Source organism: Amblyraja radiata, chromosome 29 (assembly GCF_010909765.2).
Source record: "Amblyraja radiata isolate CabotCenter1 chromosome 29, sAmbRad1.1.pri, whole genome shotgun sequence".
NCBI lineage: Eukaryota > Metazoa > Chordata > Chondrichthyes > Rajiformes > Rajidae > Amblyraja > Amblyraja radiata.
In genome coordinates this window covers 32,606,995-32,623,208 of record NC_045984.1, presented here as the reverse complement: position 1 = coordinate 32,623,208, position 16,214 = coordinate 32,606,995, and the positions used below count along the sequence as shown (strand labels likewise).

General features: G+C 48.3%; 1 protein-coding gene across 1 annotated transcript; it reads right to left on the bottom strand.

Annotated features, from left to right (window-relative positions):
• Nucleotides 1–249: 249 nt before the first annotated feature.
• On the bottom strand, nucleotides 250–15,837 carry rab3a (RAB3A, member RAS oncogene family). The gene is made up of 5 exons (XM_033047221.1): nucleotides 15,720–15,837; nucleotides 8,454–8,681; nucleotides 3,279–3,397; nucleotides 2,162–2,286; nucleotides 250–543 (listed from the first exon to the last, which is right to left on the bottom strand). The coding sequence occupies exons 2-5, from the start codon at nucleotides 8,679–8,681 to the stop codon at nucleotides 353–355; spliced, it is 663 nt and encodes a 220-aa protein (XP_032903112.1). The 5' UTR covers nucleotides 15,720–15,837; the 3' UTR covers nucleotides 250–352.
• Nucleotides 15,838–16,214: the final 377 nt, after the last annotated feature.

The window sequence follows — 16,214 nt, the reverse complement described above, 5'->3', positions numbered from 1 at the left end:
ATACGTCACCCATTCCCTTCTCTCCAGAGATGCTGCCTGTCCCGCTGAGTTACTCCAGCACTCTGTGTCTACCCGACTTTGGGAGGGGGGGGGGCAATCATTCTCAGGCCTGCAGGTTGGGGAGGGAGGGGAGGGGAGGGGTGGAGGTGGCATTCCGCTGGACTGCCTTGTAGAACATTTGAAGGCAGGACAGGATGGAGGGAAGGGAGGGAGGGAGAGAGGGAGAGAGGGAGAGAGGGAGAGAGGGAGAGAGGGAGAGAGGGAGAGAGGGAGAGAGGGAGGGAGGGAGGGAGGGAGGGAGGGAGGGAGGGGAATAAATAAAGGAGTGTCTGGGCTGCATGGCGGTCAGCGTTTAGCAGCCACAGTCCTGATGTGGAGGAGCCGGCTGCTCGTTCAGCTGCGTACCTTGCTTCACCCCAGTCACCGCAGGGTCCGCTGCGTCCAAGCTCTCCGACATCTTCTCACAGATGATATCCACCAGTCGCTCGAAGGTCTGCTTGACGTTGATGTTGTCCTTGGCGCTGGCCTCGAAATACTCAAACCCTGTGGGCAAACGGGCGAAGGAACGGTTTCTTTATTCCAGGAACAGAGATAGACAGGCCTTTATAACAAGAGGAATCGAATATAGGAGCAAAGAGGTCCTTCTGCAGTTGTACAGGGCCCTAGTGAGACCACACCTGGAGTATTGTGTGCAGTTTTGGTCCCCTAATTTGAGGAAGGACATTCTTGCCATTGAGGGAGTGCAGCGTAGGTTCACCAGGTTAATTCCCGGGATGGCGGGATTGTCATATGCTGAGAGAATGGAGCGGCTGGGCTTGTACACTCTGGAGTTAAGAAGGATGAGAGGGCATCTCATTGAAACATATAAGTTTGTTAAGGGTTTGGACACGCTAGAGGCAGGAAACATGTTCCTGATGTTGGGGGAGTCCAGAACCAGGGGCCACAGTTTAAGTATAAGGAGTAAGCCATTTAGAACGGAGACGAGGAAACACTTTTTCTCAAAGAGAATGGTGAGTCTGTAGAATTCTCTGCCTCAGAGGCCGGTTCTCTGGATGCTTTCAAGAGAGAGCTGGGTAGGGCTCTTAAAAATAGCGGAGTCAGGGGATATGGGGAGAAGGCAGGAACGGGGTACTGATTGGGGATGATCAGCCATGATCACATTGAATGGCGGTGCTGGCTCGAAGGGCCGAGCGGCCTACTCCTGCACCTATTGTCTACTGACAGGTTCTTGATTAGAACGGGTGTCAGGGGTTATGGGGAGGAGGCAGGGACATGGGATGAGGAGGCCAGGAGCAGCCGTGATTGAATGGCGGAGTGGAGTCGACGGGCCGAATGGCCTAATTCGACTCCTATAAACTTGCGAACTTATCACGTGTACCAAGGAACGGTGGAAAACTTTTCTTGCGTAGAGAGCAGCATTGTGGAGCATTGGTAGAGCTGCTGGAATGGTATCCTCATTCACACGTAAGATGATGGTGGGTGCATGGATGGAGCTGCCGGAGTTGGTCGTTGAGGCAGGGACTACCTCAGTTTAGTTGGAGTTCGCACTGTGGTTGTGGGGAAGCAGCTGTTCCTGAACCTGGACGTTACAGTTTTCGGGTTGAAGCTGAAGGGGGAAAGAACCTGAGGGGTAACATCAAGGGTGATGGGTGTATGGAACGAGCTACTATTTGAGACAGGAACTATCATAACGTTTCAGAAACATTCAGACAGGTTCATGGATCGAACAGGTTTAGAGGAATACGGGCCAAACATAGGCAAGTGAGACCAGTGTAGATGGGACATGTTGGTTGGTGTGGGGTGTTCAAGAAGGAACTGCAGATGCTGGAGAATCGAAGGTAGACAAAATTGCTGGAGAAACTCAGCGGGTGCGGCAGCATCTATGGAGCGAAGGAAATAGGCAACGTTTCGGGCCGAAATCCGGAAGGAAATAGGCAACGTTTCGGCCCGAAACGTTGCCTATTTCCTTCGCTCCATAGATGCTGCCGCACCCGCTGAGTTTCGCCAGCAATTTTGTCTACCTTGGTCGATGTGGGCATGTTGGGCCGAAGGGCCTGTTTCCACGCTGTATCGCTCAATATATATTGACCAAAATTCTGGAGTAACTCAGCGGGACAGGCGTCATCTCTGGAGAGTCCAAGGTAAAGTCTGGCAATGGTACCTAGATGATCGGCCAGCTGCTTGCCTCCCTCTGCCAGCACCACACGATCATCCTCCATGTCGCATTTGTTCCCAACCAGCAAGACCTGGGCGTTATCCCACGAGTAGGTCTTAATCTGTGTCGACCTGCGATGAACACAAAACCATGCGTCTAACATCATTTTCTCCGGGAGCTCCGGTTTCCTTTCACATTACAAAGACGTGCAGGTTTGTAAGTTAGACACAATAGACAATAGGTGCAGGAGTAGGCCATTCGGCCCTTCGAGCCAGCACCGCCATTCAATGTGATCATGGCTGATCATCCCCAATCAGTACCCCGTTCCTACCTTCTCCCCATATCCCCTGACTCCGCTATTTTTAAGAGCCCTATCTAGCTCTCTCTTGAAAGCATCCAGAGAACCAGAGAGACACAAAATGCTGGAGAAACTCAGTGGGACAGGCAGCATCTCTGGATGGAAGGAATAGAAACATAGAAATTAGGTGCAGGAGTAGGCCATTCGGCCCTTCGAGCCTGCACCGCCATTCAATATGATCATGGCTGATCATCCAACTCAGTATCCTGTACCTGCCTTCTCTCCATACCCCCTGATCCCTTTAGCCACAAGGGCCACATCTAACTCCCTCTTAAATATAGCCAATGAACTGGCCTCAACTACCTTCTGTGGCAGAGAATTCCAGAGATTCACCACTCTCTGTGTGAAAAATGTTTTTCTCATCTCAGTCCTAAAAGATTTCCCCCTTATCCTTAAACTGTGACCCCTTGTTCTGGACTTCCCCAACATCGGGAACAATCTTCCTGCATTGTTCCCGATGTTGGGGAAGTCCAGAAGTTTCTTCCCGGCTGTTATCGGGCAACTGGACCATCCTGTGCAGGAAGGAACTGAAGGTGCTGCTTTAAACTGAAGATAGACACATAAAGCTGGAGTAAATCAGTGGGTCAGGCAGCATCTCTGGAGAGGAGGAACTGGCGACATTTCGGGTCGAGGCCCTTCTTCAGACTGAAGTGGGGATCTCTTTGAGGCAGCAAGCACGGACCCGATGGGCCGAACGGCTCCTTCTGCCCAACATCACTCTGGGGTTGTAAACTCGTTCTCGCTGGACATGCGCTGTTGACTTACCAGTCCTGGACAGCGTTGAAGGATTCCTCATTGGTGATGTCGTACATCAGGATGAAGCCCATGGCGCCACGGTAGTACGCCGTAGTGATCGTCCGATATCGTTCCTGCCCGGCCGTGTCCTAGAGGTACAACAAACGGCAGAAGGATGAGAGGGCATCTTATTGAAACATATAATATTATTAAGGGTTTGGACACGCTAGAGGCAGGAAATGTTCCCGATGTTGGGGGAGTCCAGAACCAGGGGCCACACAGTTTAAGAATAAGGGGTAAGCCATTTAGAACGGAGACAAGGAAACACTTTTTCACACAGAGAGTGGTGAGTCTGTGGAATTCTCTGCTGCAGAGGGCGGTGGAGGCCGGTTCTCTGGATACTTTCAAGAGAGAACTAGATAGGGCTCTTAAAAATAGCGGAGTCAGGGGATATGGGGAGAAGGCAGGAACGGGGTACTGATTGGGGATGATCAGCCATGATCACATTGAATGGCGGTGCTGGCTCGAAGGGCCGAATGGCCTACTCCTGCACCTATTGTCTAGAACATTTGTCAAATACACCACTGGATTGAGGCATGATGAACAAAACTGAATCGCACTCCATACTTTCCCCTCCACCTGTTGCCAGGAAATAACATCTCTGGTCTTCAATAATTCAGCCTCTACAGTACATACAGCGCCCTCCATAATGTTTGGGACAAAGACCCATCATTTATTTATTTGCCTCTGTACTCCACAATTTGAGATTTGTAATAGAAAAAAATCACATGTGGTTAAAGTGCACATTGTCAGATTTTATTAAAGGCCATTTTTATACACTTTGGTTTCACCATGTAGAAATTACAGCTGTGTTTATACATAGTTCCCCCATTTCAGGGCACCATAATGTTTGGGACACATGGCTTCACAGGTGTTTGTAATTGCTCAGGTGTGTTTAATTGCCTCCTTAATGCAGGTATAAGAGAGCTCTCAGCACCTAGTCTTTCCTCCAGTATTTCCATCAACTTTGATTGCTGTTTATCAACATGAGGTCCAAAGTTGTGCCAATGAAAGTCAAAGAAGCCATTATGAGACTGAGAAACAAGAATAAAACTGTTAGAGACATCAGCCAAACCTTAGGCTTACCAAAATCAACTGTTTGGAACATCATTAAGAAGAAAGTGAGCACTGGTGAGCTTACTAATCGCAAAGGGACTGGCAGGCCAAGGAAGACCTCCACAGCTGATGACAGAAGAATTCTCTCTATAATAAAGAAAAATCCCCAAACACCTGTCCGACAGATCAGAAACACTCTTCAGAAATCAGGTGTAGATTTGTCAATGACCACTGTCCGCAGAGGACTTCAAGAACATAAATACAGAGGCTACGCTGCAAGATGCAAACCATTGGTTAGCTGCAAAAATAGGATGGCCAGGTTACAGTTTGCCAAGTAGTACTTAAAAGAGCAAACACAGTTCTGGAAAAAGGTCTTGTGGACAGATGAGACAAAGATTAACATATCAGAGTGATGGCAAGAGCAAAGTATGGAGGAGAGAAGGAACTGCCCAAGATCCAAAGCATACCACCTCATCTGTGAAACACAGTGCTGGGGGTGTTATGCCCTGGGCATGTCTGGCTGCTGAAGGTACTGGCTCACTTATCTTCATTGATGATACAACGGCTGATGGTAGTAGCATAATGAATTGTGAAGTGTATAGACACATCCTATCTGCTCAAGTTCAAACAAATGCCTCAAAACTCATTGGCCAGCGGTTCATTCTACAGCAAGACATTGATCCCAAACATACTGCTAGAGCAACAAAGGAGTTTTTCAAAGCTAAAAATGGTCAATTCTTGAGTGGCCAAGTCAATCACCCGATCTGAACCCAATTGAGCATGGCTTTTATATGCTGAAGAGAAATCTGAAGGGGACTAGCCCCCAAAACACAAGCATAAGCTAAAGATGGCTGCAATACAGGCCTGGCAGAGCATCACCAGAGAAGACACCCAGCAACTGGTGATGTCCATGAATCGCAGACTTCAAGCAGTCATTGCACGCAAAGGATATGCAACAAAACACTAAACATGACTACTTTCATTTACATGACATTGTTGTGTCCCAAACATCATGGTGCCCTGAAATGGGGGGACTATGTATAAACACTGCTGTAATTTCTACATGGTGAAACCAAAATGTATAAAAATGGCCTTTATTAAAATCTGACAATGTGCACCTTAACCACAGGTGATTTTTTTTCGATCACAAATCTCAAATTGTGAAGCACAGAGGCAAATAAATAAATGTTGGGTCCTTGTCCCAAACATTATGGAGGGGATCTGTAATTCCAAAGGTTCATGACTGCCTGATATACAGTTGCCGCTCCACCTGTCTCTTATTCCAGTTCCAGTTCTTGATTTCTCCCGTGAATGAAAATAGCTTCTGAGCACTTAGGGATATGGGAGGAAATCAGGAACGGGGTACTGATTCTGGATGATCAGCCATGATCATATTGAATGGAGGTGCTGGCTCGAAGGGCTGAATGGCCCACTCCTGCACCTATGTTTCTATGTTTATCAAGTCCCACCATACCTACACAGGCCCACCTGCGGTTCCAGAGCCTTTCTAGATTATCCATGTTGCCGGACCAACAGAGGTCACGGCCTCTGAGAGGAGTCCAATGTCAAGACAAGTCACTTTTATTTCTATAGCACATTTAAAAAAACAACTCTCGTTGACCAAAGTGCTTTACATTGGTGGAGGTACTAACGTTACACAACATTGGTTCATAGATTAATTACATACATAAATACATACATGTAGCCCTTCCTCAGAGGACGTCAAGAAAGGCTTGGGAGTAGAGATGAGTCTTGACTTAAAGGAGTCGATGGAGGGGGCAGTTCTGATGGGAAGGAGGGGGATGCTGTTCCACAGTCTAGGAGCTGCAACCGCCCCTGAGCTTGTGCCTGGACCGCGGGATGTTCAGTAACCCCAGGTCGGCCGATCTGAGGGACCTGGAGGTGGTGTGGTGGGTGAGCAGACTTTTGATGTAGGTGGGGGCAAGCCCGTTAAGGGCTTTGTTACCGGAACGTTCCGCCTCGGCCTCAGGACTCGGCTGTGGGACCGGATCTGCCGGTCGGGCTGGGCCGGAGTTCCAGGGCCCCGGCCACAGGGGGACAAATTCGTCCCGCTGGTCAGCCGCGGATGAGGCCGAGATCACCTGGCCTGGGCAACATGTTCCTGGGGACTTCTGGGGGGGTTGGTTTCAGGTACGTTCTTGTAATTTTGTCTGGATTAAAGGAGGGGGACCTGTATCAATAAAACATTGCCCTTCTTTTTATAGAGTGATACAGTGTGGAAACAGGCCCTTCGGCCCATCTTGCCCACATCGGCCAACATGCCCCAGCTACACTAGTCCCACTTGCCTGCGCTTGGTCCATATCCCTCCAAACCTGTCCTATCCATGTTCCTGTCTAACTATTTCCTAAACGATTGGATAGTCCCAGCCTCAACAGGGCAGCTCGTTCCATACACGTGAAATAGTTACCCCACGGATTCCTATTAAATCTTTTCCCCTTCACCTTGATTCCCCTACTCTGGGCAAGAGACTCTGTGCATCTACCCGACCTATTCCTCTCATGATTTTGTACACCTCTATAAGATCTCCCCTCATCCTCCTGCGCTCCATGGAATAGAGACCTAGCCTACTCAACCTCCCCCTATAGCTCACACCCTCTAGTCCTGGCAACATCCTCGTAAATCTTCTCTGAACCCTTTCAAGCTTGACAATATCTTTCCTATAACATGGTGCCCAGAACTGAACACAATATTCCAGATACGGTCTCAGCAATGTCTTGTACAACTGCAACATAACCTCCCAACTTCTAGACTCATTTGATCAATATTTGCAGAAGCTCCAAGTCGAACTCTTATAACGAGATAGCAGCTCAGGTGACGGACATTCTGGCCACAGAGGCATGTTTCGAAGAGCATCTTAAAAACAGTGGAGCAGTTACCTCACAGTCTCAGAGACCTGGGTTCGATCCTGACCTGGGGTGCTGTCCATGCGGAGTGTGCACGTTCATAAGATTATACGTTCATAAGTGATAGGAGTAGAATTATGCCATTCGGCCCATCAACTCTACTCTGCCATTCAATCATGCCTGATCTATCTCTCCCTCCGAACCCCATTCTCCTGCCTTCTCCCCATAACCCCTGACACCCGTACTGATCAAGAATCTATCTATCTCTGCCTTAAATATATCCAATGACTTGGCCTCCACAGCCTTGTGTGGCAAAGGATTCCACAGATTCACCACCCTCTGACTAAAGAAATTCCTCCTCATCTCCTTCCTAAAGTTCTAGCTGTGATTGCGTGGGCTTTCTCCCGGTACCCTCCCACGTCCCAAAGATGTGCGGGCTTAGAAGTTAATTGAACTCTGGGAGGTGGGTGAGAAGATGGGATAACATAGAACTAGTGATTGATGGTCAGCATAAACTCAGTGGCCTGAAGGGCCTGATTCCATGCAGTATCTCTAAACTAGTGTTGCAGCGGTAGAGTTGCTGCCTCACAGCGCCAGAGACCCGGGTTCGATCCTGACTACGGGTGCTGTCTGTACGGAGTTTGCATGTTCTCCCCGTGACCTGCGTGGGTTTTTTCCGGGCGCTTCGGTTTCCTCCCACACTCCAAGACGTGCAGGTTTGTAGGTTAATTGGCTTTGGTAAATGGGAAATTGTCCCTAGTGTGTGGGATAGTACCAGCGCTGGTCAGTGTGGGCTGAAGGGCCTCTTTCCTCGCTGTATCTCTTAAGTCTAAAGTAAAGTCTCAAGTCCTAAACAGCTAAACTCAACTGTTAGTCAACGATCCTTTTATAAGGGGACCATCGTTCAGGGAATTTGGAGAATGAAGAACCACACCAGTGTTTGATCTTGCTATTTCAGGAATGCACAGGTCAAATTCATATGGGGCACGGCTCGAGGTAAAGACCATCGCTGAACCTTCCATCGATGCACCCTAACAGCATTTCCATATCCCGTGACTCTCAGTCTGAAGAAGGGTCTCAACCCGAAACGTCACCTATCCATGTTCTCCACAGATGCTGCCTGACCCGCTGAGTTACTCCAGCACTCTGTGAAACGTCACCTATCCATGTTCTCCACAGATGCTGCCTGACCCGCTGAGTTACTCCAGCATTTTCGTGACTTACCCAGATCTGAAGCTTGATCCGTTTTTCATTCCTGTAGATGGTCTTCACTTTGAAGTCGATGCCGACCGTACTGACAAAGGCCGGGGTGAAAGAGTCGTCAGCGTAACGGAACAGGAACGAGGTCTTCCCGACGCTGCTGTTCCCGATGATCAGAATCTTGAACATGTAATCAAAGTTCTGATCCGAGGATTCCTTCTGTCCAAAACGTGGGTCTGTAGCTGAAGCCATCTGCAAAGTAGAATTATGCTCAGTGATCGCAGGGCCAATCGGCCAACTTTCAGTTCAATTTAGTCAGCAGAAAGACAGTACATGATTACAACATGAACATGGACGTCCACCAGAGACCGATCCCCACCGCACCTTGCTACCTGCTGGTCCACGATGAGATGCAGAACATGGACCACTTCCATACTTCAGGAGCCCGCCCTCAGCAAAGGCAGATGTCGATGATGGGATGGATTCACCATCTCCTTCACTGAACCAACGTTGCCCTTGGCTGTACGTTGACAAGAGTTGCTCACAGACCAAGACTTCAAACCCAACAGTGTACCAGTCAGTGGAGGTCCCGCCATCCCGTCCACCTGTGTGGAGTTTGCACGTTCTTCCCGTGACTGCGTGACCTTCCTCCGGGTGCTCCGGTTTCCTCCCACACTCCAAAGACGCGCAGCTTTGTGGGCTAACAAGCTACTGAAAATTGCCCCTAGTGTGTAGGACATAGAACTAGAGTACGGATGATCGCTGGCCGGCACGGACACAATGGGCCGAAGGGCCTGTTTCCACGCTGTATCTCTAAAACTCCAGAAACGCAAAAAACCTCGGAGACGTGAACTATCTGACCACATTGTGAAACATAGAAAATAGGTGCAGGAGTAGGCCATTCAGCCCTTCGAGCCTGCACCGCCATTCAATATGATCATGGCTGATCATCCAACTCAGTATCCTGTACCTGCCTTCTCTCCATACCCCCTGGTCCCTTTAGCCACAAGGGCCACATCTAACTCCCTCTTAAATATAGCCAATGAACTGGCCTCAACTACCTTCTGTGGCAGAGAATTCCAGAGATTCACCACTCTCTGTGTGAAAAATGTTTTCCTCATCTCGGTCCTAAAGGATTTCGCCTTTATCCTTAAACTGTGACCCCTTGTCCTGGACTTCCCCAACATCGGGAACAATCTTCCTGCATCTAGCCTGTCCAACCCCTTAAGAATTTTGTAAGTTTCTATAAGATCCCCCCTCAATCTTCTAAATTCTAGCGAGTACAAGCCGAGTCTATTCAGTCTGGTGAACCTTCTCTGTACTCCCTCTATGGCAAGAATGTCTTTCCTCAGATTTGGAGACCAAAACTGTACACAATACTCCAGGTGTGGTCTCACCAATAGCCTGTACAACTGCAGTAGGACCTCCCTGCTCCTATACTCAAATCCTTTTGCTATGAATGCTAACATACCATTCGCTTTCTTCACTGCCTGCTGCACCTGCATGCCTACTTTCAGTGACTGGTGTACCATGACACCCAGGTCTCGTTGCATCTCCCCTTTTCCTAATCGGCCACCATTTAGATAATAGTCTACTTTCCTGTTTTTGCCACTAAAGTGGATAACCTCACATTTATCCACATTATACTGCATCTGCCATACATTTGCCCACTCACCCAGCCTATCCAAGTGAAGAAGGGTCTCGACGCAAAACATCACCTATCCCTTTTCTCCAGAGATGCTGCCTGTCCAGCTGTTTGTGTCTGTCTTCGGTTTAAAGCAACATCTGCAATTCCTCCCTACACATCTGTCTGAAGCAGATCCCTCATTACACTAATGAGATACCACTGATGTTGTCTCAATAAAATCCCTCCAAATCTGGCAACATAAGTCAACCAACGTTAACCTCCTGTGACGGAAGGAACTGCAGGTGCTGGTTTAAACCGAATATAGAAATAAAATGCTGGAGTAACTCAGCGGGACAGGCAGCATCTCTAGAGAGATAAAAGTGCTGGAGTTACTCCAGCACTTTTGTCTACCTTCGATTTTCCAGCATCTGTAGTTCCTTCTTAAGCATCACTAGAGAGAAGGGAAGGGTGATGTTTCAGGTCGAGACCCTTCTTCAGGCATGTCAGGGGAGTGGAAGATACAGAGATAAGGAAGTGTAAGGTGAGAAAATAGGACAAAGGGAATGGAGATCAAGGAACGTGCAGAATAGAACATCGTTAGCTGGGAGAAGTTAACAACAAAGCAAACAGAGGAAAGATGTAGCCGGAGACAGAGAACTGACTGGGAAGGGGGAGGGATGGAGAGAGGGGGAAAGCAAGGGTCTGTGTTTTCATGACATCAGCCAACCTCAGAGTTCAACAACAAGATTCCCAAACCTTCAACCAAGTCCCATTATTTTAAATTCCAGTTTAAATTCCATTTGGAATATTTTGGAGGACCAAGAAACAAGAACCATTACTGGGGATGATTGTGGACATGGGTGTAGGGATGGGGGAGGGGGGGGGGGGTTAGTTTAGTTCAGAGATACAGCGCGGAAACAGGCCCTTCGGCCCACCGAGTCTGCACCGACCAGCGATCCCCGCACGCTAACACTATCCTACACACGCTAGGAACTATTTGTTTTACATTTACACCTGAGCCAATTAACCTGCAGATCTGTACGTCTTTGGAGCGTGGGGGAGGGAAACCGAAGATCTTCGGAGAAAACCCACGCAGGTCACGGGGAGAACGTACAAACTCCGTACAGATAGCACCCGTAGTGGGGATTGAACCCGGGTCTCCAGCGCCGTGAGGCAGCAACTCTACCGCTGCGCCACCGTGACGCCCATGTGGGGAAGCCAGAGATGAATCGACAAATGTGTGAGATAAGGATAGAAAAGGAGTGAATTGTGAATCCAGAGGAAGGATTATGTGGGGGGGGGGGGGGAGTGAAGGGGGAAGTGAAGGGGGAGGGAGGGGGAAGTGAAGGGGGAGGGGGAGGGGGAGAAATAGGTGCAAGTCCAAGTTGGGCACAAGATTATCAGCTGGAAGATGATTTGAGAATGTTCTCAAAACTTATTTGTAAAATTGGGAAATCCTCATTGATCCGAGCGATTCCTTGGCCTATGGCCACTCCGAATGGAGGAAGGTCGGGACGTCTCCAAGGGCCTTGAGTCCCCTTGTTGTGAGTGCACAGTAGCGTGGTGTAGAAGGCAGGTGGTGTTCACCAACCATTCGCTCCATCTATAATCTCCTGTCCCACCAGTAGCAGAGTCGACACGTGGATGGATGGTAGGTCGACAGGTACATGGATAGGACAGGTCTAGAGGGATATGGGCCAAACGCAGGTAGGTGGAGGGGGAGCAAATAAAGTTCAAGTCTGCAAGGAAATGTTTGTTGGGGGCGTGGATCTGAAGAAGGGCCTCGACCCAAAGCATCACCCATTTCTTTTCTCCAGAGATGCTGCCTGTCCCACTGAGTTACTCCAGCTTTTTGTGTCCATCGCAGGCAGGTGGGACTAGTTTAGATGGGAGATATTGGTTGGTGTGGGCAATTTGGGTCTGTTTCCACGCTGTAGGACTTTATGACTATAATATCCCCATCATCTACCCACAGAACCAGCGTGGATGCAGTTTAGCTTTAACCCTTGAGGGACATTCCGAAGAAGAACACTCTTTGCAACCAAACACAAACCACAAAGGTCATAAGTGATAGGAGCGGAATTAGTCCACTCGGCCCATCAAGTCTACTCCGCCATTCAATCGTGACTGATCTGTCCCTCCCTCCTAACCCCATTCTCCCAGCCCCAAGTGCTGGAGTAACTCAGCAGTATCTCTGGAGAGCATGGATAGGTGATGTTTCGGGTTGAGACCCATCGTCAGACTCCTGCTACGAGGGGGTTTAAAGTTGCTAGAGAGGTGCAGGAGGTCCACTTGGGTGCTTACATTCCATGTGCAGCGTACAAACCCAGCGTATGAACATTGACTTCTCCAATTTTAGGTAACACCTCTCTTCCTCCTCTCTTCCCAACCTGGACTCTTCATTCCTCCCCCCTCCCTTTATATTCCTTCCTCTGGCTTCACAATCCTTGCCTTTTCTTTCCCTATCTCACCATTTTTGTCTTTTCAACTCTGGTCTTTGTCCAACCATCATTATACCAAAAAACAGGCTTTGCCCACCCTCATCTGTCTTTCTCTCCTCCCCCCCCCCCCCCCCCCACACCACAATCAGTCTGAAGAAGGGTGCCGACACAAAAGATCATATGGTCATAAGGGATAGGAGCAGAATTCGGCCCATCAAGACCACTCCGCCATTCAATCATGGCTGATCTATCTCTCCCTCCTAACCCCATTCTCCTGCCTTCCCCCCGTAACATCCTGACACCCGTACTGATAAAGAATATATCTATCTCTGCCTTAAAAACTCTGCCCAATGATATCACCTACCCATGTTCTTCAGAGATGCCGCCTGACCTGCTGAGTTACTCCAGTACTTTGTGTCTTTTCTTGTGAACCAACATCTGCAGTTCCTTCTAACCTGTCCTTTACAACACTATATCCAGATGGAATCCAACTCTATTTAAAGCTTCATCGCTGATCCCACACGCAAGAATTGGCAGCCAATGTTCACTCTAAAGACCACAGAGAGATGGAAAATTTGCCCCTGCAGTGTTGATTATTGGACAGCTTCAATTAATTGTCATCACATAACAACACTGCAAAGAAATGTGTGTCAGCGACCGTGATTGTGTCATGCCGGGGTACACCGCTGTTGGGCACAGACACGTCGCACAGATGAATCACACTGGAACACAGTACTGTACGTAGACAAAAATGCTGGAGAAACTCAGCGGGTGCAGCAGCATCTATGGAGCGAAGGAAATCGGCATCGTTTCGGGCTGAAACCCTTCTTACAGGTTTGTCGCTGTTTAATGATAGAATGCAGTACTCGTGGCAACAGTAGGTTTAATACAGTAGAAAGGCCTGGATAGAGTGGACGTGGAGAGGATGTTTCCACTGGTGGGAGAGTCTAGGACCAGAGGGCACAGCCTCAGAATTAAAGGACGTACCTTTAGAAAGGAGATGAGGAGGAATTTCTTTAGTCAGAGGCTGGCGAATCTGTGGAATTCTGTGGAGGCCAAGTCTTTTGGTATTTTTAAAGCAGAGATTGACAACTTCTTGATTCAATGGTTCTTTATTGATCAGTAAGGGTGATCAATAAGGTTATGGAGAGAAGGCAGGAGAAGGGAGTTGAGAGGGAAAGATAGATCAGCCATGATCGGATGGCGGAGTAGATGTGATGGGTCAAATGGCCTAATTCTGCTCCAATTACATGAATTGATGAAGTTATTGGCTTCTGTAAATTGTCGCTGGTGTGTAGGGAGTGGATGCGAAATGTAAGATTTGAAATATAAATATGAGCTAACATAGAACCAGTGTGGACGGGTGATCGATGGTCGGTGTGGTCCTGTTGGGCTCAAGATCCTGTTCATGTGTAGCATCTTTCTATCAATCAACCAATCAGTCAATCAATCGATCAATAGGCCCACTGTTACAGCACATGGTACAGACTGGAAGGTATAGTTTGTCACAAAATGACATAAAGTGCTGGAGTAACTCAGCGGGACAGGCAGCATCTCTGGAGAGAAGGAATGGGCGACGTTTCGGGTCGAGACCCTTCTTCAGACTAGTCAGGGGAGAAGGAAACGAGAGATATAGACCATGATAATGTGGAGAGATGAAGACCGATGAATGGATAGAGATATGCAAAAATTAACTATGATAAAGGAAACAGGCCATTGTTAGCTGTTTGTTGGGTGAAAACGAGAAGCTGGTGCAACTTGGGTGGGGGAGGGATGGAGAGAGAGGGAATGCCAGCGATACTCATAGTTAGATAAATCAATATTCATCTCTGGAGAGAATGGATAGGTGACGTTCCATGTCGAGATCCTTAGAAGGATCCATGTTCCACAGAGGTGCTGTGGAGAAAAAGGATTGATGACCTTTTAGTTGGGGAACCTACATTAGTCTGAAGAAGGGTCCCGACCCGAAACGTCACCCATACATTTTCTCCTGCGATGCTGCCTGACCCGCTGAGTTACTCCAGCACTTTGTGTCTATCTTTGGGTATAAACCAGCATCTGCAGTTCCTGATTTCTACAGAGATGCTGCCTGACCCGCTGAGTTACTCCAGCACTCAGTGTTCGTTTGTATATGTAGGGATGATATATGGCTGTTGCAATAAATACATCAAAGACAGCAATTATCCAAGATCACTTCAGTGCAAAATTGACAAAAAGAAAATTGGTCCTGATTGATTTGCAGCCCAGTTATTGAAACGTGGATGGTCCCCAACGGCCAGGCATCGTCTCAACATGTATATAGACCCTAAAGCATACATTCACCTCCTGCCATCCTTATGCCCTCTGTTGGAGCATTTATTAAAAAGTCGTGGAACCAATTCCTCCAGCAGACAGCGCCACATTCCAGCTGGATTTGCCCTCTATCGGAGAACAAGATACAAACTCGTAACCATTTTCTAACCTGACACTGGTGGTTTGATTCCAGTAAAGATACGTTACATTTGTCTAGTGCATATGACACATTGGAAACCGTGCAATATCTATTTCATTGTTAATATTTGCAGCACTGGATGGATGCAGCTCGATCGATGGGTTCAGGGGAAATGCACCGGTATTTTTTCCCCCACCTTCACCCCCGGGCCAGCCTTGCTGCAGCGAAGAGGCGATGGTCAGGCAGAACGACAGCCTCAGCACCAAGCGGCTGCAGCCTGCAGATTTCTGCATGAGGCACCAGGTCGCTTTCAAGCCCTGACTGAGAGCGGCTGCCAATGCTAAGCAGGGATGGATGGATCAGAGATCAATCAGCATCAGCTCCAGAGGCCATTAATAAAACGAGCTGGGATCTTGCACCAGAGGAATCGTTGCACTGATGCAAGCTGCAACATGCATTTTCCGCCCATCTCTCCCCCTGCATCTATCTCTATCCATGGCATCCGATGTCAAATGAAGGTTACAGTATTGCCGGCACACATACTGTTGCTATATATATATCTATTTTAAATTGGCGATTAGGTGAAATGCAACGATAACGGCCCCAATGCGATGTGATGTAGGTTGGGGTTTTTGGGGGAATGCAAGCTTGGTTTAACCCTTAAAATAATAATAATAATAATATTAATAATAATAGGCGATTAGGTGAAATGCAATGATATCGCCCCCCTGTGCGATGTGATGCATGCATGGTTTTTTGGGTGGGGGATGCAAGCTTGGTTTAACCCTTACCTTTACAGCGTTTTCGCCTCAGCTCCGACTCTCCACAAAACACTGCAAGAACCTTCAGCAGCAAGCAAGCGGCTGATTGACAGCTCTGGTGACGCCACTCCCGGGCCCGGGCGGGGAGGCGGGACTTGTCCCCCCCTCCCCGCCCCCGCCGGGTGATTGACAGCTCCTGCAAACCCACTTTAACCCGAAAACAATTCCCCTTATTTTCCTTCCGGCCCACCCCGCTGCAATATTTTTTTTTAATTTTGCATTTGCAATCGAGGTATTAAATAAGACGAAAGCGTTTGCATTGCGCAGCTCTCGGTCTGTGCCAAAAAAAGCCATCCAATTATCAATAATTGACGACAATCAGGCCACTGCCAACCTCAAACTCATCAGCTAAAGCATTCCCCCCTCCCTCTTTTGCAATTCACCCATTGCATAAAGTTAAAGGGTGCAGGCAGCAAGGCGGACTTAATTCCGACCACATTAGGGGGCTAAAAGGTGACATTTTAT

Bases quoted from the DNA above. Each gene is read 5' to 3' on its own strand.
- rab3a (XM_033047221.1), bottom strand. From the start codon at position 8,681: ATGGCTTCAGCTACAGACCCACGTTTTGGACAGAAGGAATCCTCGGAT. The intron at 3,398-8,453 runs GTAAGTCACGAA...TTGTACCTCTAG, and splicing joins GGATCAAGCTTCAGATCTGG to GACACGGCCGGGCAGGAACG. The intron at 544-2,161 runs GTACCATTGCCA...GTTTGCCCACAG, and splicing joins GCAGCTGGCCGATCATCTAG to GGTTTGAGTATTTCGAGGCC.